The sequence below is a fragment of the Ammospiza caudacuta genome, chromosome 16 (assembly GCF_027887145.1).
Source record: "Ammospiza caudacuta isolate bAmmCau1 chromosome 16, bAmmCau1.pri, whole genome shotgun sequence".
Classification (NCBI taxonomy): Eukaryota; Metazoa; Chordata; class Aves; order Passeriformes; family Passerellidae; genus Ammospiza; species Ammospiza caudacuta.
The window spans coordinates 7,835,133-7,859,948 of NC_080608.1; the positions used below are offsets into that span (position 1 = coordinate 7,835,133).

A 24,816-nucleotide genomic window follows, 5' to 3' on the forward strand; every position below is an offset into this window, starting at 1 on the left:
TGACATCAAGTGAGGGCTCAGCTGCACCATCCTCAGGGGAAAAGTCCTGGTCCATCATGCTCAGCCAGCCCCAGGCCCTGCCTACACAAGCCAGGTCTGCTTGCACCCCTCCCCTGTCAACTTCTCCTTATCCCTGCAAAATAAAGGAATTCCTGCACCCTGAAAGAGAAGGAAGACAACATGCAATATTCTTAGGCTCATTTGAGCATCTGCCAAAGAGAATGTCCTGATATTACAGAAATTAATTTTCTTTAATGGCTGTTTAAAGATTTTTCCTCTGAAAATTATGCTCTGGTCATACACTGATTGCTGAGGAGTGTCAGCCCATCGCTGCTGATTGAAAGGATTTAAAGAACTGCAAGTCCAACTTCTGCTTGTGGACTCCTTCCAAGAATTCAAGGTAGTCCCTGACTTGCTTACAAAGAAAGAGGGATCCAGAAATTCCTTCCATCAGCTGCATGGCTTTGGAAGCAGCAAGGCACAGTTTGTGCAACCTCAGGACTCTGATGATCAGGCTCTTTGCATTTTGCAGCAGGCCACCCCCATGGCTTTCCACTGTCCCTCCCCTTGAGAAGCAAGTTCCCTGGGGCTGCCAAGCTGCAGGGCTGCTGCCACCCCAAGGAAAAGAGCTTCAGGAAGAGCTCAGAGCAGGGCAGGTGAAGCTCAGCATCCACACTCAATCTCTGAGACACTTATGCTCCATCTTCCCGTTTGCAGACACTGCCATGAAGAACCAGAACATAATTCCCTGAGCAGAATTCACCCATTCATCTGGTTAGATGCAAGGGAAAATTCTGTTGTTGAACAGCCAGAGTTAGGTTACCCTGTAGAGAAAGTAATAAAAGTTCTCTTTGAAGCTTGTCAATTTTGGGTAGATTAGGAGACAGCAATGAACACACCTGCAACCAAAGTGACACCCATCACTGCTGACCTTGCCAGAGATGGACAGCAAGCTGTATTCCCCTGGCAGAGCCACAGCTATTCCAGAGAATCTGCAACTTGTCCCACACAACGTGCAAAATAACATCACAACTTTATTTTCACTTTTAAAGCATAAAATACATCAAAATGTAACTGTGTGGCACTCATTTAAATTCTTTCAAATTATGGTGATTCTTAGCTCAGGTACAGAAATATGTAGAAAGGTAAGTTAAGAAGTCTCACAGTTTTAGATTCTGGCTGAAATTGTTACAAAGTTTCAGTAGAATAGATAGGAAGGAACTACATTTTCAGACACCTACACTGAGCTCTATCAAGGCAGGCAGTGTACAATGTTTCAGGTTGGGCTGTCTGTAGCATGTAATTACTTGGCATTCTAATGAACATAGGAGCCTAAGGAACTGACACTGCATTTCATGATCTCAGAGCACTGATCAATGTTCTTCTTTATCCTGTAGAATGTCTCCACATACTCAGAACGGCCCAGAAGTTCCACAAAATCTTCATCGTGAGTAATCACCAGCAGCTGAAAGTTGCGTTGGTGTAAGCGGCTCTTTATTATCCTGCAAAGAGAAATATCCAGTGTGCATTTCCCTACAGCCCAGGCCAGCATCACAGAACTTGCCAATACACAGCACTAAAATATTTCAATATTGATAATGAATGATATGAACCACTGAGTAATCTAATGCTGATTATCCGCTCTTTTTAACCACATAAAAATCCCCTGAAATTATATAAGAAATACCTTTTTTCTTTTCCAGATAGAGATGGAATCTGAAACTACTCACAACAAAGACATGCCAGCTTAAAATATAATGCCAAATGGGTATTGAAAAATACCCACTGTTAAGCACCACAAGGAAAGCTCACTTACTCCACCAGGGCATGTGCCAGGGACTCGATGTTTTCTCGGTCCAGGTTGGTTGTAGGCTCGTCCAGGGCCAGAATGCCACAGTTGATACAGAATGTTTCTGCTAGAGCAAGGCGAATGATGAGAGAAGCAAGCACCTGAGGGAAAGGAAAAACCACAAAAATCTCAGGCTTCAAACTGTTTAAAGAGGATCTACACAAAACAACTTGTTTTTAATGCCATTACAAACCGTGACTGAAGTTTACAGAACAATGTGCTGACAGTGCACAAAATGACAGTAACTGACTACTTACTGAAAAACTACATTGAAACTTCTAGTTTGAATTCAAAGATTGACTCTACAAAGAAGCACTCAAAATTCAGAAGACACTGCAAGTAAGGATTCTGATCTGAGGTAAAGCTGCTATGACACTGCCATTTGCATTACACCAACACTCTGCTCAAGCCCACTCCACTGCAGCAGGTGGAAATCTGTCTGCACATTACTGAGTTACTGAACTTCTTACTAAAATGGAAGACAGTGGGATTTACTACCTTCTGTGTTGGCTTTGCATCAAATGATGCGTAATCATATTTACAAGATCTCCTGAACCACTAAAAACTACAGAACGCTCAATGGAAACTGTGCTGCCAAAAATATTTTCCAATTATCATGAGTGCTGGCATCACATTTCATCATCAAAGAATTCTCAGAACTTCAGCTAAGAAACTTGTTCAAGTTTCACTCTCACTTACATAGGACTCTAACGCAACATCCTAAAGTACCCCAAGGAAAGGACACATTGAATAGGACAGACAGGTGGAAAGATCCCTCAGCATGTGTGGGTGTGGTTAACGGTGATGAACTCTGACCACAGGTCACAGCTGTGTGTCACCAGGCAGCTTGGCCAGTGTGTTACTGAAGAGGAATGGACAGCTCAGAGAGCTGCAAGCTGACAGCACAGGAGGAGATGCAATGCCTGGAAGTATGGCTAGGTGTGATATTGGTGTGACAAGAACTGAAAGGCTGCAGTCAGCAGCAGGTGAAAGCAACATAATTTGGTGGAAGAGAGATCCTATCAACTTAGAAGTAGATGCAGGTGCAATAAGAAGACCAAGGGCTCAGAAAGAAAAAAAAGAAAGAGGAAGCAAGTCAATAGACCTGAAGGTGAGGTAACTTCAGTGGTAACCAGGAAGTGACAAAGCAGGAGGACTTGAACCTGAGGACAGAGGAAGTCAAACCCTTCACTCCTGCAGGGCACCAGCCCAGTGCCCATCTGAAACAATGGATTTTGGCAGCCCAAAGCAGGGGTCAGATGCTGAGTCACACATTGTGTGTGTAACACCCAGAGAGAGTGAAGGGAAGTTGTACACAATAATAAATTAGAGCTGGAGCTGCCTGTGCTTTGTCACTTGACTCCCCTGCATTGATGTGAGTCAGGTTTCAGCATCCCTGTTGCTGTGTACTGAAGACAAAGAGCCATTACCTTTTGCCCAGCACTGCACCTTCCTCTCATATCCAGTGCTGTATCTCCCTTCACCATCACCACCCTGTAATTGTAATTTCTTCTCTTGTCAGTGGCTGAGGCATTCTCATCTGCATCAGAGCGGATTTCTATATACTCAATATCTGAAAATGGGAAGGAGACAGCTCATATATCAAAAATCTTGAAAGATATCATAGGATTAGTGGGAGATGAGAGGTATAATATGTAGTAACAATAAAAATTCCATTCAGAACTCCCACTGATAGATCCATCTTGGAAAATACCTTTTCCAAAATGGAAGGAATGAACTCATGCACTGTCCTGTGACAAAGAAACCTAACCTTTGGAAAACACAGAAAAGTGAAAATTAACTCTATTTATCCTGCATGTTACTACATAATGTGCAATAAAAAGATTATAGCGGTGAAGAACAGATACAGCCTTTCTCATTTTGCCAACAAACACTTTTCCTTATGCAGTGCCCAATATCAAACAGATCCATTTGTAAATGGGTAAAACTTTAAAATATATTATTACATACCTTGTCCTCTGTAAATGCTTCGCCACAGGTCCCGAATTATTTTGTTAATTTCTTCCATTTTCATGCTATGAAATGTCATTATTGCTCTAAAAACAGCAAAAAATATAAAGTGTTAGAGAGGCAACCATGGACTGCTATGGACTGCTAGGGGCTTTAAGGCAGGTGGCAGCTCCCTTTCCATTCTTCATACTTTTACTAAAAATAGAGAAAATACTAATTCATTTTGGACAGAGAAGTACCTAAAGAATAACAACATGCCATTGTGTAAATAATTCTGTGCTCACAAACAGCTCAGTTCTAAGAAGTAGGAAAGTAATGACAACAAATATATTTGCAGTCACTCAAGGGAGAATGACTTTACCTGACTTTTTAAGAGATTTATGATTTATGTGTGAAGTTTATTGTCAGCCTGATACCAAGATGATGAATTTGATGTTAAGCTTTCCAGAACAGGAGTGTTATTCTGGCACAGTCTGATAACAGGGCAAACAACAGGTATTGTCACAGCAGGAAAGGAGAACCTGAAGTCTCCTCAGAGCAGAGAATTCCATCTGAGAATATAATTTGTAATTATCCAAACAGGCATTATGACAAGAAATACTTATCAGCAGCAAGAGTAACACAGGATATCATTAATAACTTTTAATTTAATTTCTCTGGTTAACATAGTAGCGTGACTTTAGTTTATTAACAGATGAAATCTTACAAAACACTCAGAAAAAGACAGGACAGAGCATTTCTAACTTGTCTTTTTACAGAAAAGCTACTCTGTAATGAAAGAAATGCTCACTTGCTTTACGGCAATGTCTTCTTTCAAAAAATGTGGTGGAAATAAAATATCCTTCTGAAATGGACTTTTACACATGCTTTTTCTACCTTTGCTCTTCCACCTGTTCTGGGGAATACTGAGGTATCAACTCTGATAGGTTTTGTTAAGTGAAAATGAAGCATTTTCAACTACTTGCTTAGGCCCAAGAATGCATTCCTCATCAATATTTATCATAAATCTCCAAATAGAGTCAATAAATATCATCTGATAGCATGGAACACCCAAAATGCTGTTTTCCCAGCCCCAGATACAGCTCTGGCCATTACTTAGCATTTTGCCTTGCTGATTTTTCAGACGATTACCGCTAAGTGATGCTTATCTATTTTTCTTGAAATTACAAGACTGTTTTCCTGTTTAGCCTTAAATAGAAACAATAGATGATTTGATACCATACAAAAAAATTCTAAAAAGGAAATTCTTGGAGTGCATTTCCATTACAACTGAAAGGGAAGACTTATACACGCTCTGAATAACTTAGATCTTCACAAAGATTTTGGATTAGCTTACATTTTAATATCATGTTTACTTTATTTAATGTTATTATCAAACCAGCTTAGAACAGGGATCCTCTAGAATGTCCTTTCAACTTGGAAAGTTCTCATTTATTTTGTTTCTTGACCATTATTCTGTATCCTCAAGCACGTAATTACTCTTCTGTGCTCCTTTTCCAGCACTAGCAAACCCTTTTCAAGAGAAGGCCAAAATTCCATACTTTACTCAAGGCATGGGTGTATTGAGAATTCCTACAGTGACCAAAATGTTTATTTTTCTCTTTTTTCATTCCTAATACATATCTTTCTGCCACTGAGAACCAGTTTTCTATTTCCTGAAATGTATCTACTGATTCCAAAATCCTCTCCCACTGTCCATCAAGTTGTTCACTGCTATTCCATCATGATAACCAACCAAACAGGGTTTTTAGGGAGCCACATGTTTTATTTTGTATATGGTTACCAATTTTGAGATGCTCTTTTTGCCCAGTCAGTCCAAGACTAGCTAACAAGCTTCCAGAGGAAACAGAAACAAGAACAAACTTGCTACACTTTCCATCAAATGCCAGATATGTTTCTTATGACCTTATTTTCTTTAATATAAGCACAAAACCACCCACACTGGAAAAGGGCAAAAAAATCCTCTACATTGTAATGTTCTTTAAAACACAATTATTTACCTGAGCAAATGCCATAGGAAACAAGAAATTTACCTGGCATATCTTACTCATGGTAAGATATGACCAGAATAAGCTAAAATCTATTGCTATAGAAATGAAAGTAGAAGGGCTCAGGTTGAAAATGAAGGATTTAAACATCAATCTCACCTTGCCTTACCTCTCTCCTACTGCAGTACTGCAAATATAAGTCCTAACACGTACAACCAAAACTCCAAATAAGGCTTTCAGAGAATTGGGAATACAAATATCAGACTTACCTATGACAGTATTAAATTCCAATTATTACCATCAAAGCATTTAATATGTGTATATTACAGACATTACCTTACAAATTTCCTACATCATACCAATCCTGTGCAGCTTCCAGTACAGTTTCATTGATTTACTTAGGAAGTTATACCTTGTCATGTTTTCTTAATATTTAAATGTCAAAATATATGAAGTGAAATTATGTATCTCAAGGAATGATATTAATTTCCTCTAAGTCACCCTGGAAGCCTGAAATTGAAAGCTGCTTTGATGTGGAAACCCAGGGCATCAGGAATATTTCTCTGTCTGCTCTGGGGTGCCCTGACCCCCAGGGGAGCACTGACTTTGACCCTCATTCATAGAGAAAGTTTCCTAGACTTCATAATAGATTAGAATCCACAGAATTGTGAAATAGATTACAGAGAGCAGTGTAGGTGTATCGCATGGTGAGACATTTAGGTTTGGGGATTTTTAGTATGATGTGGACGGCAGCAAGATGGAGGGCACAGGGTGTCATCCTGGGTTTCTTCTTCATGCTTCTTCTTCCTTCTTTTCCATGGGTTTGGGTGGCATTTTGTAATTGGGCAGAAAAGTTCACATTGCAGCTGTTTGGGATCAGTTATTGGGTTAAAAGGGAAAATAATCCAGGTGTCAGTTCTTAATTGGATAGTTTAAAAGACCTTGGAACAAAAGATTGCTGGCCATTTTGTGCCTTCTAATGAAAAGCTGCTGAACTCACGGTAATGAGACTGTTTTACTGATAAGAAATAATAAACGCCTGAGTATGAACATGAACTAATGTCTCAAGTGCCTTCAATCCACACCCAGAGAAACCCAACAACTGGGACCCCCACACTTCTGCATCAGGGTTATCAATACCAATGAAGATGAAAACATTTAAGAATCACCCTCATTTGACAACACTTACTTATCAAGAGCCTTGTAATAGAGGTCCAGATCTTTGTTCACCAGCTCTGTGGTTCTCATGACAATCATCATGTCCCTGTATTTTTCCTCTGCATCTCTGAACTGGGGCTCTCGGAGCTCCTTCCTGAAGCGAACGATCTCCTCCTCAAAGCCCCGCTGCCGGCCAAGGGCCACGTGGTGGTTCCTCTTCAGGGATTCTATCTTCTCCTCCAAATGCTTCTGCTCACTGTCAAACCACAATTGATACACTTGTATTTTGTGTTTAGTGCTTCAATTTTTTAATCAGAGCTCTAATTTCAAGTTTATATTGGACAACAGCTCATTGTATTGTATCTATAAAGTATGTAACAGTTAAAATTATAGTACTAATGCCACTGAAATGAAGACATTTTTTAAATAAAAATAGTTTTAAGTTTGTTAAGTTTTAAGTTGTCAAGTTCAAATGCTAAAGTGCTACATGTATAAACAAAATAAAAATTAATTTTATAGATGGATACTGAACAAAATAAGATTAATTACTGGGTAAGCTCTAGCATGCTAAATAAATATTTCACATACAAGAACCAGCAAAGGGCTAATTACTTTTCAAAAGTGTTTATTATCTAAGCAATTATTACTAAACTATTGAAGTAAACAAAATTTGCTGCTGGGAACTAAGTGAGCAGACTGAAAATAAAAACTAAATACTCTCATCCAGAAGCATGAATTATTTAAATGTGGATTTCTCAGTAAGCATCATGAAAAGGATTGGACTGGAACAGGTATGAGCAGATATCTCTATTTCTAGCCAGAAGCACTGTATAATTTCACAGAGTCATTCACACTGTGGTCACAGGGATATGAACCAAACACAGGTGTGAAGGAGAAAGTGGCCTGCATGAATGGGGTGAGGAGAGGATCAGACACCCTAAAACACAGTGAAGTCACTACAACATCCAGATGTTCCATGAATTCTTGTGCAAAGCACACCATTCTGTTCTGATGGTGCTTACTTTTTCATCTGGGGGACTTTCATTTCTCCCATCTCCTTCATAAGTTTTTTTATGTCATCTTCAACTTCTTTTAGCTCCTCATTCCGCTTCCTCAAGGTGAGATTATCCTCCAGCCACCTCTCCTGGATCTAGCTCCAAAGAAACAAGAAATTGTATAACGTTTCAGTATGTTGGTTATCAATTACAATGTATCAGTTCTGCACAACTCTGAAACGTGCTGCAAGCATAAAATAATTGAAAACCACAAAAATTATACCAGGGAGAACTTAGACTGTCCTAAAAATAGAATATAATGGAAATCAGCAGTATTATTTAATCTTTCAAACTGGAATAACACTTAGCAGTGTTTACTGTCACAAGTGAACACAAGACTGATTCTTTTTAAGAATATTAATCCATGTTTCAACCATGGATTTCTAGACAAGTAATTTTCACCAAGGACAGATTTAACTACGTCCCCTAGTGAAGTTCTACAACAGTAGACAGTAACTGAAAGGGTAGAATGGGGAAGGACATATTTCCTATAAGGAATGTAAACTGTATTTGAAACATATACACAAGAATTCAAAGTACAGGATAAATCTGGAATAGCAAGCAACTTTTGGTACCTGCAGTTTGTACTTTACTTATAAAGGCATGTATCCTCCACATAAAGATACTCCTGAAAATGCTGACTACTATCCCACCAGACTTAACTCTTAGAAATACCATCAGATGATAGTTAGAGATAAATGGTTTTTAAATTTCCACATACAAATCTCAAGACTATTTTCAGCCTAATGCACGTATAGCAACTATCCTAACTAACAACTGATCAAATAAACCAAAAGCAAGCTCATTTCACACTACTACAGACAAACCAGAACTAGGAATTATTTCAACTATGCCAAGTATAATTCAACAATATACCCACTTTTTGAGTGTCAATATCTTGTCGGGTCATTTCCATCTCTTTACTTATCTTTTCCTTCTGTTTCTCACAGGCAGCCAAACGAGAATTTACTTCTTCAAGTTCAGACTCCTTTTGCTAAAGAAAGATGAAGAAAATGGCGTATGATTTTAAAACAAAAGTAATTTTGATGCTAACCTTTTACTGACTAAAAAAAGATTTAGATTTTAGATTACCTTTTTATAGTCTTCTTTTCCTTGTTGAATATAGTTTTCAATTTCTTTCACATACTTGTTTATATCTTTAACTTTCTCATTTATGTTATTCATCTGCAGAGAAAAGATACCACATGAAATACTGTCTTCTGTCCAAGAACAGATATGCTCTGTATCAAAGATACTGGATGACACTACCACAATTCCTTATTCTAAGTCCTTTTAGTTTTCTAATAAAGTCTTCACCTTCTACAATCCCAGTACCTCTTATAAACATGAAAATGTTTCCCAAAACAATTGAGGGCCACAAAACCTGAGAAGAACCAGTGTGTCCCTTGGCAAGGATGGATGATGGTCATCCTTGCTGCTCCTCTTGGGTCTACTTAGGAAGGGCTTTTGAATGCCATCAGCTAATAAATATTGCCAAATGTCCCAAGAAGTCCTTTTTCAAGACTGCCAAAGGTGAATTACAATTGAGTTCATGTCCTGAGTGACATGTTCCTTTTATTCCCTAAAAGCTCTACCAATCTAAAGCACCTCCTGGTGTCACTGATGTTTCCTAAAAGCAAACTCAGTACCACAGCTCCCATCCACTGAAAAACAATGTCTAATCCTATCTCACAGCTATGCCAAGAGCAAACAAACCTTCTCTTGTGTTTCTTTATTACTTGCAGTCCTTTTATTCACTAGTTCCTCCTTCTCCTGCTGCAATTTGTCTAACTTTGCCTCCAAAGGAAGTACTTGTTCTTCTGCTTCCTGAAAAGTAGTTGGAAAAAGTAGTTTTTATTTTCACATTCTGGTGAAGATCAATACTTTTTCAAGCAGTAAAAAAGTAATATGGTTGCTTATTTATTTTTTGTGCATATTAAAAAAAGGAAATATGAAAATATGTATTAAAAAATTCAAGAAATTCCCATAGATACACAACAGCAACACAGTACGAACATTTAAAAATCCATCCCATTGTCTAGGATTAGAGACAATATTAAGTATGACGAGATTATTATTTTTTATTTCAAGGCCAGCAAAACTAAGGGTTAAACAACTGAGAGTATTTGTCACCTTGATCTCTCTGCATAAGGACTGGACCTCAGTGGTTAACTCCACAGTCTGCTCCTCCAGCTGCCGCCGCCGCTGCATGCTGCTGACAATCTGCAGCTTCTCTGCCTTGAGCTCATTCACTGCACTCTTCAGCTGCTGGATCTGGCTTTGCTGGTCCTGCTTGTGTTTCTGATTTAACTCAATTTTACTGGTAACTGCAGATGAAAACAGAGTCAATCTGTTATCAAAACCATTGTTGTAATCCTTATGAAAATTCATCTCTAAATGAAGCTGGTGCGACGCCAAAAACCAGTAAGAACAAATTAGGAGAATAGAATTATTTAAGAACATAAAAGAAGTAAACTAAAATTTTAAGGGCAAGAATTTTGGAACATTACATTTAGTAAAAAGTGAAATAACAGGTTTGTAGGACCTACCTGTATCCCACAGCTGTTTTTTCTCTTGTTTTTCTCTGCTTACTTGAAGCACAGTCCTACTTAAATTGACACCTAGCAGCTTAGCCTCTTGCTGAGCAATTTTTCGTTCAACATCCTTGATATCAGTCTGAAAGCATGAGGAGAAGAACCATTACTACTGAATTAGTCTTTAACAATGGATTTTTTCACCTCTGGCACATAAGAACAAGCTCAGGGCTTGAGGCACTCAAGAGCTTCCAATTTCCCTCCCTTGTAGAGCAATGTCACATCATTAGCAGTAGGGTTATGTCAGCTGCTAGGAACTGGAATTCCTAATTGTGGATGGAATCAGCCAATAAGGATGCACAGGCCTTTAACATCCCCAACCCAGTTCAGGACAGTTCCATGTGCAATCTGTCCCTGCAACACTGCAATTGTTGGAGCCTCAGGAGTAGCTGACATCTCCACCTTGTGAAATGCTCTCATTCCTTTGCCTGGCCCCAGGTTCCCTAAGAGCTCCTCTGAAGGTTCTCAGTCAAGCAAAGATTTCATGTCGGTAATAGAGCCATGAAGACTGCTAAAAATTGTCTCCCATGCCAGGATAATAAAAAGTTCAGGATTTATCTTTCCCTTTACCATATATTCAGATGGCACGGAACCAGGAAACACATGTGAGATGCTGGGAATACAGAGACCTATAATGACTATGAGTATTAAAAACTCTTAGGTGTACTCATGGTTGTGCTCAGTTCTGGATTACATCTCTTTTTTCAGTTCATATAGCACAGAATTGAATCAGAACTCAAGGGACTCTGTGGTGCTCAAAGAAAACTTTTGTAAATCAAAGTTTTATTAGTACAAGATAATCTAGGTTATACAGTCTTTGGAAGCATTTTAAAATAAGAACCTCAAAGTTATGTCATATTACTGGATAACTACATATTTAAATGCAAAGGAATATCATTTTATGCATTAAAAAAAAGTTACCAAAGCATACCTGATACCTTTCCATCAGAGTTATATCCTGTAAACGTGCTTTGGCACCTTCTTCCTCAGACAAAGCTGTCTGGAGAAGTGATTCCTGTTCTTCTATCTCACCCTTCAGGCCTGTTAAATCTCTGTTTGCATTCTGGATCTTGTTCCTCAGGTCTGGAATTTCCTTATCTTGGAGTTCAACTACAGTTCGCCTAAAATAAAATATAAATCCCTAAAATTTCCTTGGTCAGAAACAACAGCATAAATTGAAGACATTCAAGATCACAAAATCTGTGATATGCTTTAGTAGTGGAAGACTAAATTTAGCTAAAATAGTACCCCCTTAACCTTGCCCACATTTAAGCTTATATTACACACTCAGCCAAGGTAATACATCCCTCATTTTAGGTGAGATAAACAAGCAAACAAAATCTCTTTTGGTTTTTAACTTCATTACAGCAAGTGCTCAGAAGCACTGAACAAGAGTGCCCTCTTGTGAAGGACAGCTCTACCCTCATCCATCCTCAAATTCTCTCAAAGTATTTCTCCCAACAATGACATTTTGAAATTCATTAACCAGCCCTAGAATAAAGCCTCCTTGATGTCTGCATAGCTTTTTATAATCAAACCCCACACATTTAAGAGAAAACAGCCTGTAACAATGTGGTTCCCTAAGCACTTTACCGCAGGGGTTTCAGACTCATCATTTCATCACGTTTTTTCTCTTTTCTCTTAAGCTCAGATTCTGTGGACTTCAGTTTGTCTGGGGCCAGGCGCAGCTTGGACTGCAGATCACTGATGACATCCTGCAGCTCAGCCTCTGTCTGAAAAACTCTTTGGCAAACTGGACAACAAGACTGGTTCTCCTCTGTCAGCTGTGTAATGAACTGTGAATAAACTGCAGTGGCTCCAGCAAGCACAGCTGGGTGAAAAACAAACAGAACACTTATGTTGAATAAACAGTGAATAATCAGCTAAATTAGTGTTTCAGAGAAAAAAGTCAAGCAATACACAAATTTACCTCGCTGTTTGGAACTTTTTTCAATTTCATCTTGAAGTTTGTTCAGGTCACTATCAAAATCTTGACTTCCACAAACATCAAAAAGTTTTGCTTCATGACTGGACAACTGGGTTTCTTTTTTCTTTAGCTCATTACTGGCATAAGTTTTATCATATTCTACTGATGCCAGTCTCTTGCTGAAATATTAATGCAGAAACACTTTTACTACCTAAACACAAAGATTTAGACTGTTTAAGCAAAACCAAAAGCCATGGAAAGGTAATTTGAAACTGGAATTAGAGAACTATTCATCAGTTCTTTTTTATTGATTTTTCATGCAATCTATAGCATATACTTTTTATTCATCCAAGTATAGCACAAGTGTTTAATTTTAAATCCCTTTTGTTTTCTAGATGATTACTGATTAGAAACTTCCTACTCTTTCTAATCAAATAAAACCAAGAACAGGTAATCACACATGAATTTGTGATACAGTCACTAACCACTAATAATAATAATAACAATAATAATAATAATAACCACAACAACAACAACAACTCTGTGACTTATTAGAAAATCAGAAGACCAGCAATTTCCAGCCCCAGGCATATTCATTCAGCTAGAATTAGTACAAACAACTAAGGATGTTCCAGATCTCTATTTTGCTATCTGCTTTTGATGCTTTCTTTGACACACTACAAATACTGTGATTTTATTAACCAGCACAAACTATATCAGCTCTGTATCACAGGAATGTTTTCTCTGATTTTGCAGATACCTAAATAACACTAATAAATTAAAGTAAAAAGTATTTTGAACATATGAAACTTTTCAACATTTAAATTTGTAATTACATAAAAAATTGTGAAGAAATAATCTATTAAATTAATACCTACTTCAGATTAGCAAGAGTATCCCTTGTCTGATTAATCTTTTTATTTTTACCATGAAGCCAGTCTTCAAGTTGTTTTTTATTGGGAAAGTATCCCAGCAGTGATGTTAGTTCCTCAGAATGTCTTGATTTTACTTTTCTGATCTGATCTTCTTTCTCTGCCTGGGGAAATGAAGCATTTTAAATGAAATTTTCCTATCTTCAGGTTTATAGCCATCAATGCATTTATTAAGCTAATAGTTTCTATCAAGTCAGACAGAAGCTACACATTTGATTGTTGATAAATACACAAATACACTGAAAAATACACAAATGTTGGAGGGACTGTATCAATTCCTTGTCCCTCTCTCATGAGATATTGATAAAAACATTACTTTGTCTTTCTTCAGCATCTCCAATTGGGTAATGGTTGTGGTGTGCAGATTCAACTGCTCCATCTCTTGATCCAACCTCCTAAGAGCTCTGTCCAGGTTTATTTTCTCATTTTGCAGAGTCTGTACTTCCTGTTCCAGTGTTTCTATATTGCTGTTCCTCTCAGCCTTCTCCAGATCATGTTCCTATACAAAAAACAGAAGTCCAGAAGACACAATAATTACAAAAATCAATAAAGTTCTAGCTAAGGGAAACAGAAGAAACCTCTTCAGCTGCCTGGCAGCAGCATCAGTAGCTGTTACAGGAATGACACAAGATTTGTAAAGAATAAATGCAAAAGGACAAAGGCTGTGACTGGTGTGGGGCAAGAAAAGCCACAGGAAGATACTGGATGCAGTCCTGGAATGCAACACTGGCCCAGCTTGTTCATGCTTTTACCAGAAGCTCACTCATACTTAGTTTGATTGTCTTTATTTTAGTATCTACTGTATATTAAATTTGGAATTACCCTAGTGAGGAGGTTAGAAAAACCACTGTCAAGCAGAATTCATACACTGCTAACAAACATAAAATATTTGGCTGCAAAGGCATGACCAGCTGTTCAGCTGGAACATAAAATGCTTGTAACCTTACTTCATCAGATAAAAGACTTATAACCAACTAGTCCATCTCACAGGCAAGTTATCTCCAAAAATGTAGGTAGCATGGAACTTTCAATTCAAAGTTTCTGGCCCAATAATTTGAGAGTAACTAATCTCCTACTTGCCAGCTGTGCTATTGCCCTGTTTATAACTCACCAAGCAGCAGCAGCCAGTCTATGTGTGGACTGTACAAAAGCAAGGTAGTGAACAGACCCTGCCCCAAAGAGTGCACTACCTGAACAGACAGAGCATAAAGGGTATGAAAAGGCCAGAAACACATCTGAAAGAGTAAACATCAAGGGGGGGTTTTAGGTTTTGGTACATTTTTTTTAATGATAAAGCCACAAGCTTTTACTTCAAGCTTCTATAACTTCTTCAGTTACACACTAACTTACCATTCTGCCAATCTCCTCATCCAACTCACTAATTCTGTCTGAAAACCCCTCCAATTGCTGCAATTCACATTTGACATTCTTCAGCTCTGCTTGTTTCTTATTTTGAATGTCTGACTTCAAGTCAATGGTTCTTTCTAATCCAGTTTTCTTGTCTCTTATTTCATCTATCTGTTTTTGTTTCATTGCTTCTTTCTGTGCAAATTCTCTCTGAAAGAAGATCAGCAATAATATATTCATTATTTTTTTACAGGAAAATATTTTAAAATACTTCTTCACACTAGTGTGCCAATATTCACCACAGTAAAACACCGAAATACTGAGAAAATTACAACTTGTCCAAAATTAACTGCTGAAATGTTTCTGATAGCAAAATGCAGATGCACCATACCAGCAGCATTCTGTACATAGCAACTCTATTTTGAACATGACTTCAACAAAAAGTTGGTTATTTTTAAACCAGCTGGCCATTGTAATTCTTCCTCAGGTTTTTGAGCTTATCAGTGATGCACCTGCATGAGGACTGCTAGAAGAACCTTTCTGATGAACTGCCTGCTCAAAAGCCTTGGTCACCACTCCTAATTCCAAAAGTTCCATAATTCCAAAAAAAACCAGCTTCAGCTCCCCCCCACCAACACTTTCTCCCAGCACCATAAAGACCCATGGGGACCAATAAAACACCAATGGCCCATACAAATGACACCATTTAAACAAGAAAATTCTCACCATCATACGATTTGCAGCTTCTGTGTCCCTGTCCTGCCTGTCCTTCACCAGCCTGTGAAAACTGGCAATGTGCCTGTCAGTGAAAGGGGCTCTCTCAAAGCCATCCAACTCCAGCTGTGCTGCCAGAGACTGAATTAAGGAGTCCCTGGTCACAATGTGCTCCTGGTGACGATCTGCCTGCAGTTGAAGACGACCTCCACAAAAAGAAAAAGTGACATAAATGCTCAAAAACTGAGGCAAGAGACATGCTGAGGATTCAAAGCCAGTTGAAAGCCTTTGAAACCTTGAAGTATTTTTCAACAACACAAAAAGAATAAAAAGCTATAGGTTGAGATTTATATTTCAGGTAACTAAATTTTTATGAATTAAATAAATCAATAATTCAAAAGTAAGCCCCTAAAATCACGATATAATTCTGATAAAAAAACAAAGCCCAAATGTATTTTATGAAAGCATGTATTCTGTGACTCAATACTACAGCTTTGCTGAAATTCCCATAACCCATCAAAAAAGGATACACAATTGAAAGAACATTAACTTCAAGCCCTCTGACTTGTCCCCAGTCTCCACATGAGACATGGACAATGCCAGGCATTCAGCTTTCATGCTTTTTCTGTTATATGACAAAATGTACTACATGTTGTAATTATAGCTCAGAAAAAATGCCTGTTAGAAACTCCAGGAGAAAAACACCTAAACTTGTCCACCAGCAGGACTCTCCCACCCCACTGTGCAGGTGAACCTGAACTAACACACATTTTAGGAGTTTTGTCCAGTTCAGATCACTTCAATTATCAGTAGCTCCATTTCAGATTTAATTACATTATAAACCACACAGGACTATAGATGAAGTCTGAATTACCTCGTTCAACAAGCAGCTCTGATTTCTCACTGTTAAATCTCTGGCACTCTTTAGTGGCTCTATCTAAATCACGTTTACAGTCCAACAATCTCTTCTCCTTCTCCTTCACTATTCTCTGGTGGTTCTGGTATCTATCCCTTAGTTGTTCATCTGTTCCTTGAAAAACCTGTACACCACAAATTCATAAATCAATTATTGATGTTTTAAAAAGGTATAGTTTTTACTACAATAGAATTAAAGGAATAAGAATTTAACACCTCACATGCAGATTTTCTACAAGACATACAGGGGGAAAATCTGCAGCAAGCAAAACAGGAAAACTGTTTTTGTTAGACTGATAAAGTAAAATATTCTAAGTTTTTTGTCAAAAAGGCAACCTTTTCCATCTTCTGTTGCAAATCTTGATTATCTTTTTCCATCTGTCGCTTCCTGCTCTCCAGGGCCTTCACATCATTGTCCAACCTCATTACTTTTGTGAGATTCTGCTCAACCACTGCCAGAGAGCTCTGCAAAAGAATGTAGTAAGTAAAATATCTCATCAGCTCATAAATCTCATAATCAATTATTTTAAGTGCAAAACCTCCAGTTTCCTTGAATATGTTTTTAAAATAGGGAACGTTAAGTTTTAGTTTTGTTTTTGTTTTAATTATAGCTTAAAATGGTTTTAGATACCAGCTAAATTTGAGAGAGATTTTAAACTGACAAAAACCCAAAGCTGCTATAAGAATTCTGTTCTTAATTCTTCAATGACTGTTTACAGATTAGAGAAGCATCTGCCAGGTGAGTTGAGGTATGCTTGAGTCTGCTACAGGTCAAAGGATTAGATTTAAAAGTGCAAGATTTTAACCAAGAAATGCATCCACCTTTCACTTCTTTTATTGCTTCGTATTAAAGTATTAACATAATCCTCATGGAAGTTACCTTTAGAGGCTCAAGCTGGTTCTCAATTGATATTACATTCTCCTTAGAAGCAGTCAGCTGAGCTTCTCTGTTGCTGAGATGATCCTGGATTTCCTGAGCTTTCTCTTTATTCTGTTTCAGATATTTCAGTTCTGTCTGACACTCTTTTACTTTTAAGCTTTGTTTCAGCCGTACCTGACGCAGAGCTTCGAGAGCTTTGATGTACCTTTAAAAAAAGCAAAATTTCAGCTGCTTTGGCAATACAGCAATTCTGATGTATGAAACAGCGTCTTAGACATTTTTATTAACATTTATGTTATGAGAATACTGTGATTAAATAAAAACTAGGTAAAAAAAGTCAAGGGAAAAACCTTGTTGCTGAAAAGATCTCATCAAATTTTTGTTTCAGGGCCTTCCCTTCACTTAACGGCCAGTTGGATTCTTCTTGGTGACAGAAAATGACATTGTTAAGCACAGCTTTGGAAACACCAAGGGCGTTGATCATCTCCCGATCTATTTCAGCACACTTGGAACTCAGACTGACCTTCTCACCATGCCTGTGAAGACAAAGAAAATCCCCAAAGAAGTTACTGGCAAGTTCTTCAAAAAGTGAACTGCATTTTAACAGTATAACCTGATTTTAACATGCCCATTCAAAAACAATTTAACAAGTAACAATCTTTAAGCACAAAATTACCATGCTCAACAAAGGCATTTAACACTGCCAATTTCTGAAGTCTGTTTCACATAGTAGAACTCTGAGGAACCACTAGAGGGGGCAGGACAACTCTTGAGTTAAAGAAATGTACTTAAACAGTGGAGATGGGAGTTAAACATGGGCCAGAAAGCATGTGAAACTGAAAATGTAAAAACATACTCCACACAATGATACTTTCAAACTGTACCCTACAATCACGGAATCATTGAATGATTTGGGTTGGAAATGTCCATGCCACGCACCTCATTCTCTCTGCCATGAGCAGGGATGCTACACACAGAATCAGGCTGCTCCAAGCCCCATCTACCCTGGCCTTGAACATTTCCAGAAAGGGGGCAGCCACAGCTTCTGTGGGGAACCTCTGCCAGTGCCTCACCACCCAATAAAGCTTTCAAATAAATACAAGTCAACAGATATAAGTATTTCTTAACACCACAGCTATGTGGTGATGTGGGATTTTTCAATCACTTAACAGATAAAGTAATGAAACTATACAGCTTTATAATCTAAAAGCACTAGTAGCTATGTCAAAGAATACATTATGCAATTTTCTCTTATCTGATGCATAAAAATATACCAAATCCAAACCTATCTTCATGCCAAAGTAAGAAGAAACACTTGACAACTTACTTTGTTCTAGTAATGACAGATTCCAGTGTTTTAAACTCAGGTTCCTTGCCTTTCTGGGTGCAGATCATGGAGCGCTGCACAGCCACGACCTCCCCGTTGACATCTCGGAACTGTAACCGGATCTGAGCTCGCACGTCCGTTTCATTGGCAATCTTTGGCAGAAGCAAAAAACCCCAGAATGAGTGGAATTCTTCTCAAGGGAATGTGTGCCTCTCCAGCTGTGGGGCATGTTCTAATCACCCCCAGCTCTCTGCTTTTCTTCATTTCAGCTCAAGGCTGGCTACAATTTGAGCATCTCTGTTTTATTCACCACCTGAGTGCAGTGGAGTATTTTACTGAGGAGTAAACACACATTGCATCTAGTCACTAGGACTTACCTTTGGATCATGAACAAATGTTTTTCCTTTGGTGCCAGGAGGAAAATCACCAGTGGATATATATTTAAGACATTCAATGATAGTCTAAGAAAACAAAAGTAAGTATATAGTTATAAAGACAAATTTAGAGTAACCAAGATGGACTACAGGCAAATCCACACTAACAGCCCAAACACAAATGAATCAGGTACATAAACAAAGAGAAATAACATTTTAATTTTTGAGTACCATGATACTTTGCAAAAGCAGTTTTAATCAGGATCTGGATCAATTTCCTATGAAAAAATATCAACCAGTGCTCTGCAAATTCCAGGCATGAAAGCAGATTTCTAATAACACTAAACAACACAATATTTATAGCAAACAGCATGACTTTTGCAATAGCATTAAATACCTTTCTGTAGAAATTATTATTCGCATGTTATGGCCTTCCAGAGCTATTTACAGATCAAATCCAACCATAAAGTGAGGCTTACCGTTTTTCCTGCACCATTTGGTCCCACCAAAATAGTTAATGGATTAACGAAAGTGATAACTTGTTTGTCTTTATCTTCTATCCCGAAACTCCTCACTCCGAGGATGCTCATTTTTTCAATCCTCGACATTTCTGCTGAACTTCTGTTCCAAAGTCAGAGGTGAAAACACTGTAAATCCTGTAAAACAGAGCTTTGTGAAAAATCCAGTAGGCAGAAATCACAATAGATTACTGAAAACTGGCTAAACACCTATACAAGCAAGTAAAGCCTACATACTCCACACATTGATACTTTCAAACTGTACCCTACAACCACAGAATCATGGAATGATTGGATCATGGATCATATATGATAAACGTATTTTAAAACACAGCTAAGGTTCTTCAGTTACTGTTCAAGGTACAAAACATATGAAGGCAAAACCTTATTTCTTTCAAACTGAGAAATTAATCAACTCCAAGCTAAGTGCCATACTATGTATCGTGAAATCAAACACAATGGCCTGGATAACCCTTTATTCCACTTCACAAACACTATGCATGTGCCTTCAGAATTCCCCAAACACACAAGAGAAGCCTCAATATTTTTTCCCCTTTGACAACCCACTGTTGTACTGCTACACCCAAGTTTGCCAATGCCTGTTTCTCCCAGGCACATGCAGCACCATATCCAGCACCATATCCATCACCATGTCGCCATCGAGCTGTGAAGAGGAAGGCTGGAGCCTTCTCAGGCCATGGGGCGGGCACAGATATCGGGCTGTGCTCGGGTGGGAGCTGCCCCGGGCACTGGAGGGCTCTGGGGGAGGCACCTCGGCCCCCAAGGCCGGTCCCCGGCCCGTGTGGTGTGTGTGTGGCTGCGGGGGTACTCCGGGGCTGTTCCCCACGGCGCGGGCTCGGCCCTCCCGCGGCTCCTCCGGGGGTGCCCGGCGGGGCTCGGCCCGGGCCAGGGCATTTCCTGCCGAGGCAGAGGTGGCAGCGGGGTTTTCCCGCCCGGAGCTCCGCGCCGCGCCGGGGGCGAACATTTTCCAGGGAGCCATCCCTTCCCCTACTCGCAGCCGAGCCGAGCTTAGCTGAGCCCGCCGCGGCACCGCGCCCCCGGCCCGGCCGCTCCGTTCCCCCCGTGCCCGCCGTCACCTCGGCCCGCCGCCGCCGCCGGCTCGCGCCCCGGCAGCCCCCGCGCCCGCCCCGCCCCGCCCCGGCCCGGCCCCGCCATGGCGGCCCGCCCGCCGCTCGCACCGCCCCCGCCGCCCGGGCCCGCGCAGCGCCCTGAGGGAGCTGGCCTGGCTGCGGTGGCCTCTGAGGGCTCGCAATGGCGCGATGGAGTTTTGAGGCGGGATCGTGGTTCGAACCCAGCTGGAAATCACAGAATCACAGAATAAGCTGAGCTGGAGGGACCCGCAAGGAGCACCGAGTCCAGCCGCTGGCCCTGCGCAGCGCCGTTCTTAAGAGTCGCAGCATCGCCCTGAGCCCTGTCCGAGCGCCTCTTCAGCGCTGTCAGGCTCCGTGCTGTGACCGCTTCCCGGGGGAGCCTGTGCAGTGCCCAGCCACCCTCTGGGTGCAGAGCCTTTTCCTGATACCCAACATAAACCTCCCCTGACACAGTTTCAGGCCATGTCTCATCTATCACTGCCCACCACAGAGAGCAGATCTGATTCTGCCGCTGTACCCGGCTGCAAGATGTACCCTCAGTGTCATCCAGGCTGAACACACCGAGTACCCTCAGCCGCTCCTCGTATGGCTTCTTCTCCAGACCATTCCCCATCCTCATTGTCCTCCCTTGGACATTCCCTTATAGCTTTAATGTCTGTCTTATATGATGGGGCATCACGAAGCCTCTGGCTCTTCCCCCCCAGCTGCAATGGAATTGGGAGAAGAATCAACTCTAAAACTTGTAGGTTGAGATAAGACCAGTTTAATAACAGAAAACAAAGTAAAATGCAATAATAATGGTAAATAATAATAATGAAAATAAATAAGGAAAAAACCAGAAATAACTGATGCCAAATAAAATTGCTCACTGCCTGCTGACCAATGCCAGCCCCTTTCCAGGTAACTCCCCCAGTTTATCTACTGGGCATAATGTTCCATGGTGTGGAATATCCCTTTGGCCAGTTTGGGTCACCTCTCCTGGCTGTGCTCCTTCACTGTTTCTTTTCTGTACCTCTTCACTGGCAGACCACAAGACACAAAAAAAAAAAAAAAAAAAAAAAAAAAAAAAAAAAAAAAAAATCCTTGACTCAGGATACAACAACTTAGAAAGAACCAGAACATCAACATACTGGCAACTGAATCCAAAACACAACATTGTACCAAATACTGAAAAGAAATTAGCTCCACCTCAGCTGAAACCAAGACAGGCAGTTTTAGGGACTGCAGGAAAGTTCGAGATGATCAGGGGAAGGAAAGGGGATCACTCCCTTTGGCTGGTCATGTTCATTTCTCTCAAGGGCCAACAGAGCTCCTTGCCCCCTTGTACCTGTCTTCCACATCTTCTTCCTCTTTGTTCTCTATCCCCTATTCATCATCCAGCTAGAAAAAAGTCCAAGCCAGAGCACTGCCCCTTCCTCGTGCTTCTCTCGAGCTTTGTTATCCTTCTCCTGAGGACCTGGAGTCCCTCCAGAACTACACACAGGGTCAGCTGCACGTGCCATGCACACCCTTGCCTTGACCCAGCAGCCCCTGGCCAGCTGGGAGCCATCTCAGATTCACTGTCTGAGCTGACAGCTCAGATTAGGAATCTAATTCATCTACACTTTCAGTAAACTCCAAAACTGATTAATAACCTGCCAGCATATTTTAGTATTCTGTTATATTGCAGTATTTTTTACTGGATTTTCACCGTGAAGAGAAAGAACTTAAGTAGTTCTTGTGTCAGATCAAGTTCATGGTTAGGTAACAGAGGCAAACTTTGGAAAACAGCCCTTTGTGCTCAATCTCAGCATCATCTGTAATTAAAATGAGTAACAGAGATGATAAGTGAAGTAAGTCTGGACCTTATCAGAAGTTGGTAGCCAGCAGGTGGTTTTGTGGCCAACAATTCAGGCTTTCACTGCAGTTGTACTCTGGTGATAATTGTACCTTTTATGAGTGCAAAAACGGTTCACAAGACATAAGCTATGGCCACTTCAGATTTTGAGACAATTAAGAAATTAGTGACAAAGAAGAAATTAGTGTCCATATTGGCCGAACAGCCTGTAAAACTATTGCCAAAGTTCACACCTCTACAGCTTCCCTGCAGAGGAGAAACCAGATTATACTCCATTTGTGTGTCACCTCCTGCCCTGCAGCTGCCTCAGTATGACTCAGTTGTTCAGCAGCACAATACTTTCTCTATGGCAATATTTTTCCACACTGCCTTTAGATGATGCATGCATCATACCCTGATTCTGTAGCCAGCCTCACCTCCAGAATATTCTGCGAAAGTTCATAATTAGGAGACAATTTTTGGCACTTTCTGGTAGAGTTTTCTGTTTCACACACACTATTTTTCCCACCAATATGCAATCTGTTTTCTAAATAGTGTATGTATATATGCTGTTGTGAGATGGTTTAGTGGCAATTACTTCTTGGCTTGTGATTGTTCTCCTTTGACCAGCACAGTTATCAGTTTCTCAGAGTCTGTAAATCTATGAATATGAGTGTGAACATGAAAGGCTGAGGACTAGAAGAAACAACCTCTTTCCTGCAACATTTATTATCATGTCATCCCTTCTAGAAATCTGTCAATCTGTTTGGAACTTAGGTAGAAGAACAAAAGCAACTAGACACTTTTATCTTTCCAGCCTAAACTACTATAAGAACATCCAAATGCTGATTTCTGTGGAGGAATGGAAGTATATCTTGTATTATTTCTACATACTCTTCTAAGAGCTCAACATTTTCATCTGGGGACCTCTTGTATTTCTTTGGCTGAGTCATGACAACAGAATGTTTCATAAGTTTATTGTTAAAAGCTTTATCAGGAGCTTTTTCAGTTAAGATCAAAAGATCCTTTCAATATGGCTTTTTTAACTCATAGTTATTCTTTTCTTCCAGAATTTTAGGACAAGAATTTTAAAAGAGTATTTAAAAACACAGTTAAGCAGTATTTTCAACAAAACTTAAACAGATCTGCTCATGAAATGGTGTGTTGAGAAACTGATAATTCGATGTGCACAAGGTCTTTTCTCTTTCTGGGCCTCTCAAGCAGTAGCTATGGAAAACCAGATGACTCTTCTCACATCGTTGAATGATTTGTCCAGTTTTGCTGGAAAATTGTAACCTTTTAATGAGTGAGTGTTACCTTCTCATAAGCCCTTGCCAGTCATCTGAAAGTAGTTTCAGCCATTTTTAAGCACATTGGTTTTTTTCAGTAGATAGAGTTTTTCCACTTACGTTAAGGGACAAGGTTTTCACCTGGTGCCAGGACAGATAATTCCAGCTGTTAATACCTGCCATGCTTTCACTGATGGGCTGCCAATTCAATCCATGCCTTTTGCAGCCATGTGTTCTATGCTGAATTTCCCCAAACAGCGAGGGTGAGGGAGGAAGGGTAAAGAATCCAAACTGGTTAAGTAGCATTAGTGACTGTATATGTCTAAGGAGTCACTGATATTTTTTACTCAGCTTTGAACTGCAGTTCATCTTAGAAAATCCCACTGAGCAAAGGATGGCATATTACTGAGTGAGATGTAAAAACTACATAGCTTTTCAGATCTCCATCTCTCTGATTACGTGATACAAAAATAAGAACCACATAAAGATCTATGGTACAGAAGGAATGCTCCTATTTCCTGTGATGAATTTTTGATATCATGTAAGTAAATGACATCTCTTATCCACAAAGGTATTTTCCCCTTACTTGATGTCAGAAGGAAGGAAACCCCCAACCAGTCCCCAGTGAGGCATCCCACAATGCTTGTGGTAACTCACACCATGGTCTTGTGCCTTTTCCTATATGAGAAAACTTTCCCTTTCATCTAATATTCAAGGTGTATATATAGGCAGCATATGGTGCATAAATCAAACACAGCTTTCCTTGAACCCAAAATGCTGTTGCTCTATATTTTTTTGGTGAGTTGCAGCTTACCTGGCTCAATGGGAGATGCGGTAGAAGAATTTCAAGCAAACCTCAAGGCTGTAGTGTATCTAGCAAAGAAAGAGGTGGGTCGTTATCTCTTTTTCTTCATTTCCTACAGTTCTTTTGATGGAAGTATAAAATGAAGTCTGGGTTAGTTTCAGCTCTAGTTTGTATGTCCTGTATTGTGTTTGTTGAAGTTGAGATGCTCAAGGCACTGCGTGTCAAGCTTTCCTCAGAAGCTGGTA

The 24,816-nt window shown here is 39.8% G+C and overlaps 1 protein-coding gene across 2 annotated transcripts; it reads right to left on the reverse strand.

Moving 5' to 3' along the window:
- Positions 1 to 1,033: 1,033 nt before the first annotated feature.
- On the reverse strand, positions 1,034 to 24,816 carry RAD50 (RAD50 double strand break repair protein). Of its 2 annotated transcripts, none has more exons than XM_058815230.1 (26): positions 24,581 to 24,816; positions 19,511 to 19,687; positions 19,035 to 19,118; positions 18,658 to 18,809; positions 17,681 to 17,866; positions 17,331 to 17,535; positions 16,787 to 16,915; positions 16,410 to 16,575; positions 15,548 to 15,741; positions 14,825 to 15,031; positions 13,791 to 13,973; positions 13,421 to 13,578; positions 12,546 to 12,721; positions 12,209 to 12,446; positions 11,547 to 11,736; positions 10,571 to 10,697; positions 10,155 to 10,348; positions 9,738 to 9,848; positions 9,114 to 9,206; positions 8,902 to 9,015; positions 7,989 to 8,116; positions 6,998 to 7,222; positions 3,821 to 3,906; positions 3,280 to 3,422; positions 1,817 to 1,950; positions 1,034 to 1,502 (listed from the first exon to the last, which is right to left on the reverse strand). In XM_058815230.1, the coding sequence occupies exons 2-26, from the start codon at positions 19,637 to 19,639 to the stop codon at positions 1,316 to 1,318; spliced, it is 3,939 nt and encodes a 1,312-aa protein (XP_058671213.1). In that variant the 5' UTR covers positions 19,640 to 19,687; positions 24,581 to 24,816; the 3' UTR covers positions 1,034 to 1,315. The 2 variants fall into 2 exon arrangements, with proteins under 2 accessions (XP_058671213.1, XP_058671212.1); XM_058815229.1 differs by lacking the exon at positions 24,581 to 24,816 and adding an exon at positions 20,647 to 20,689.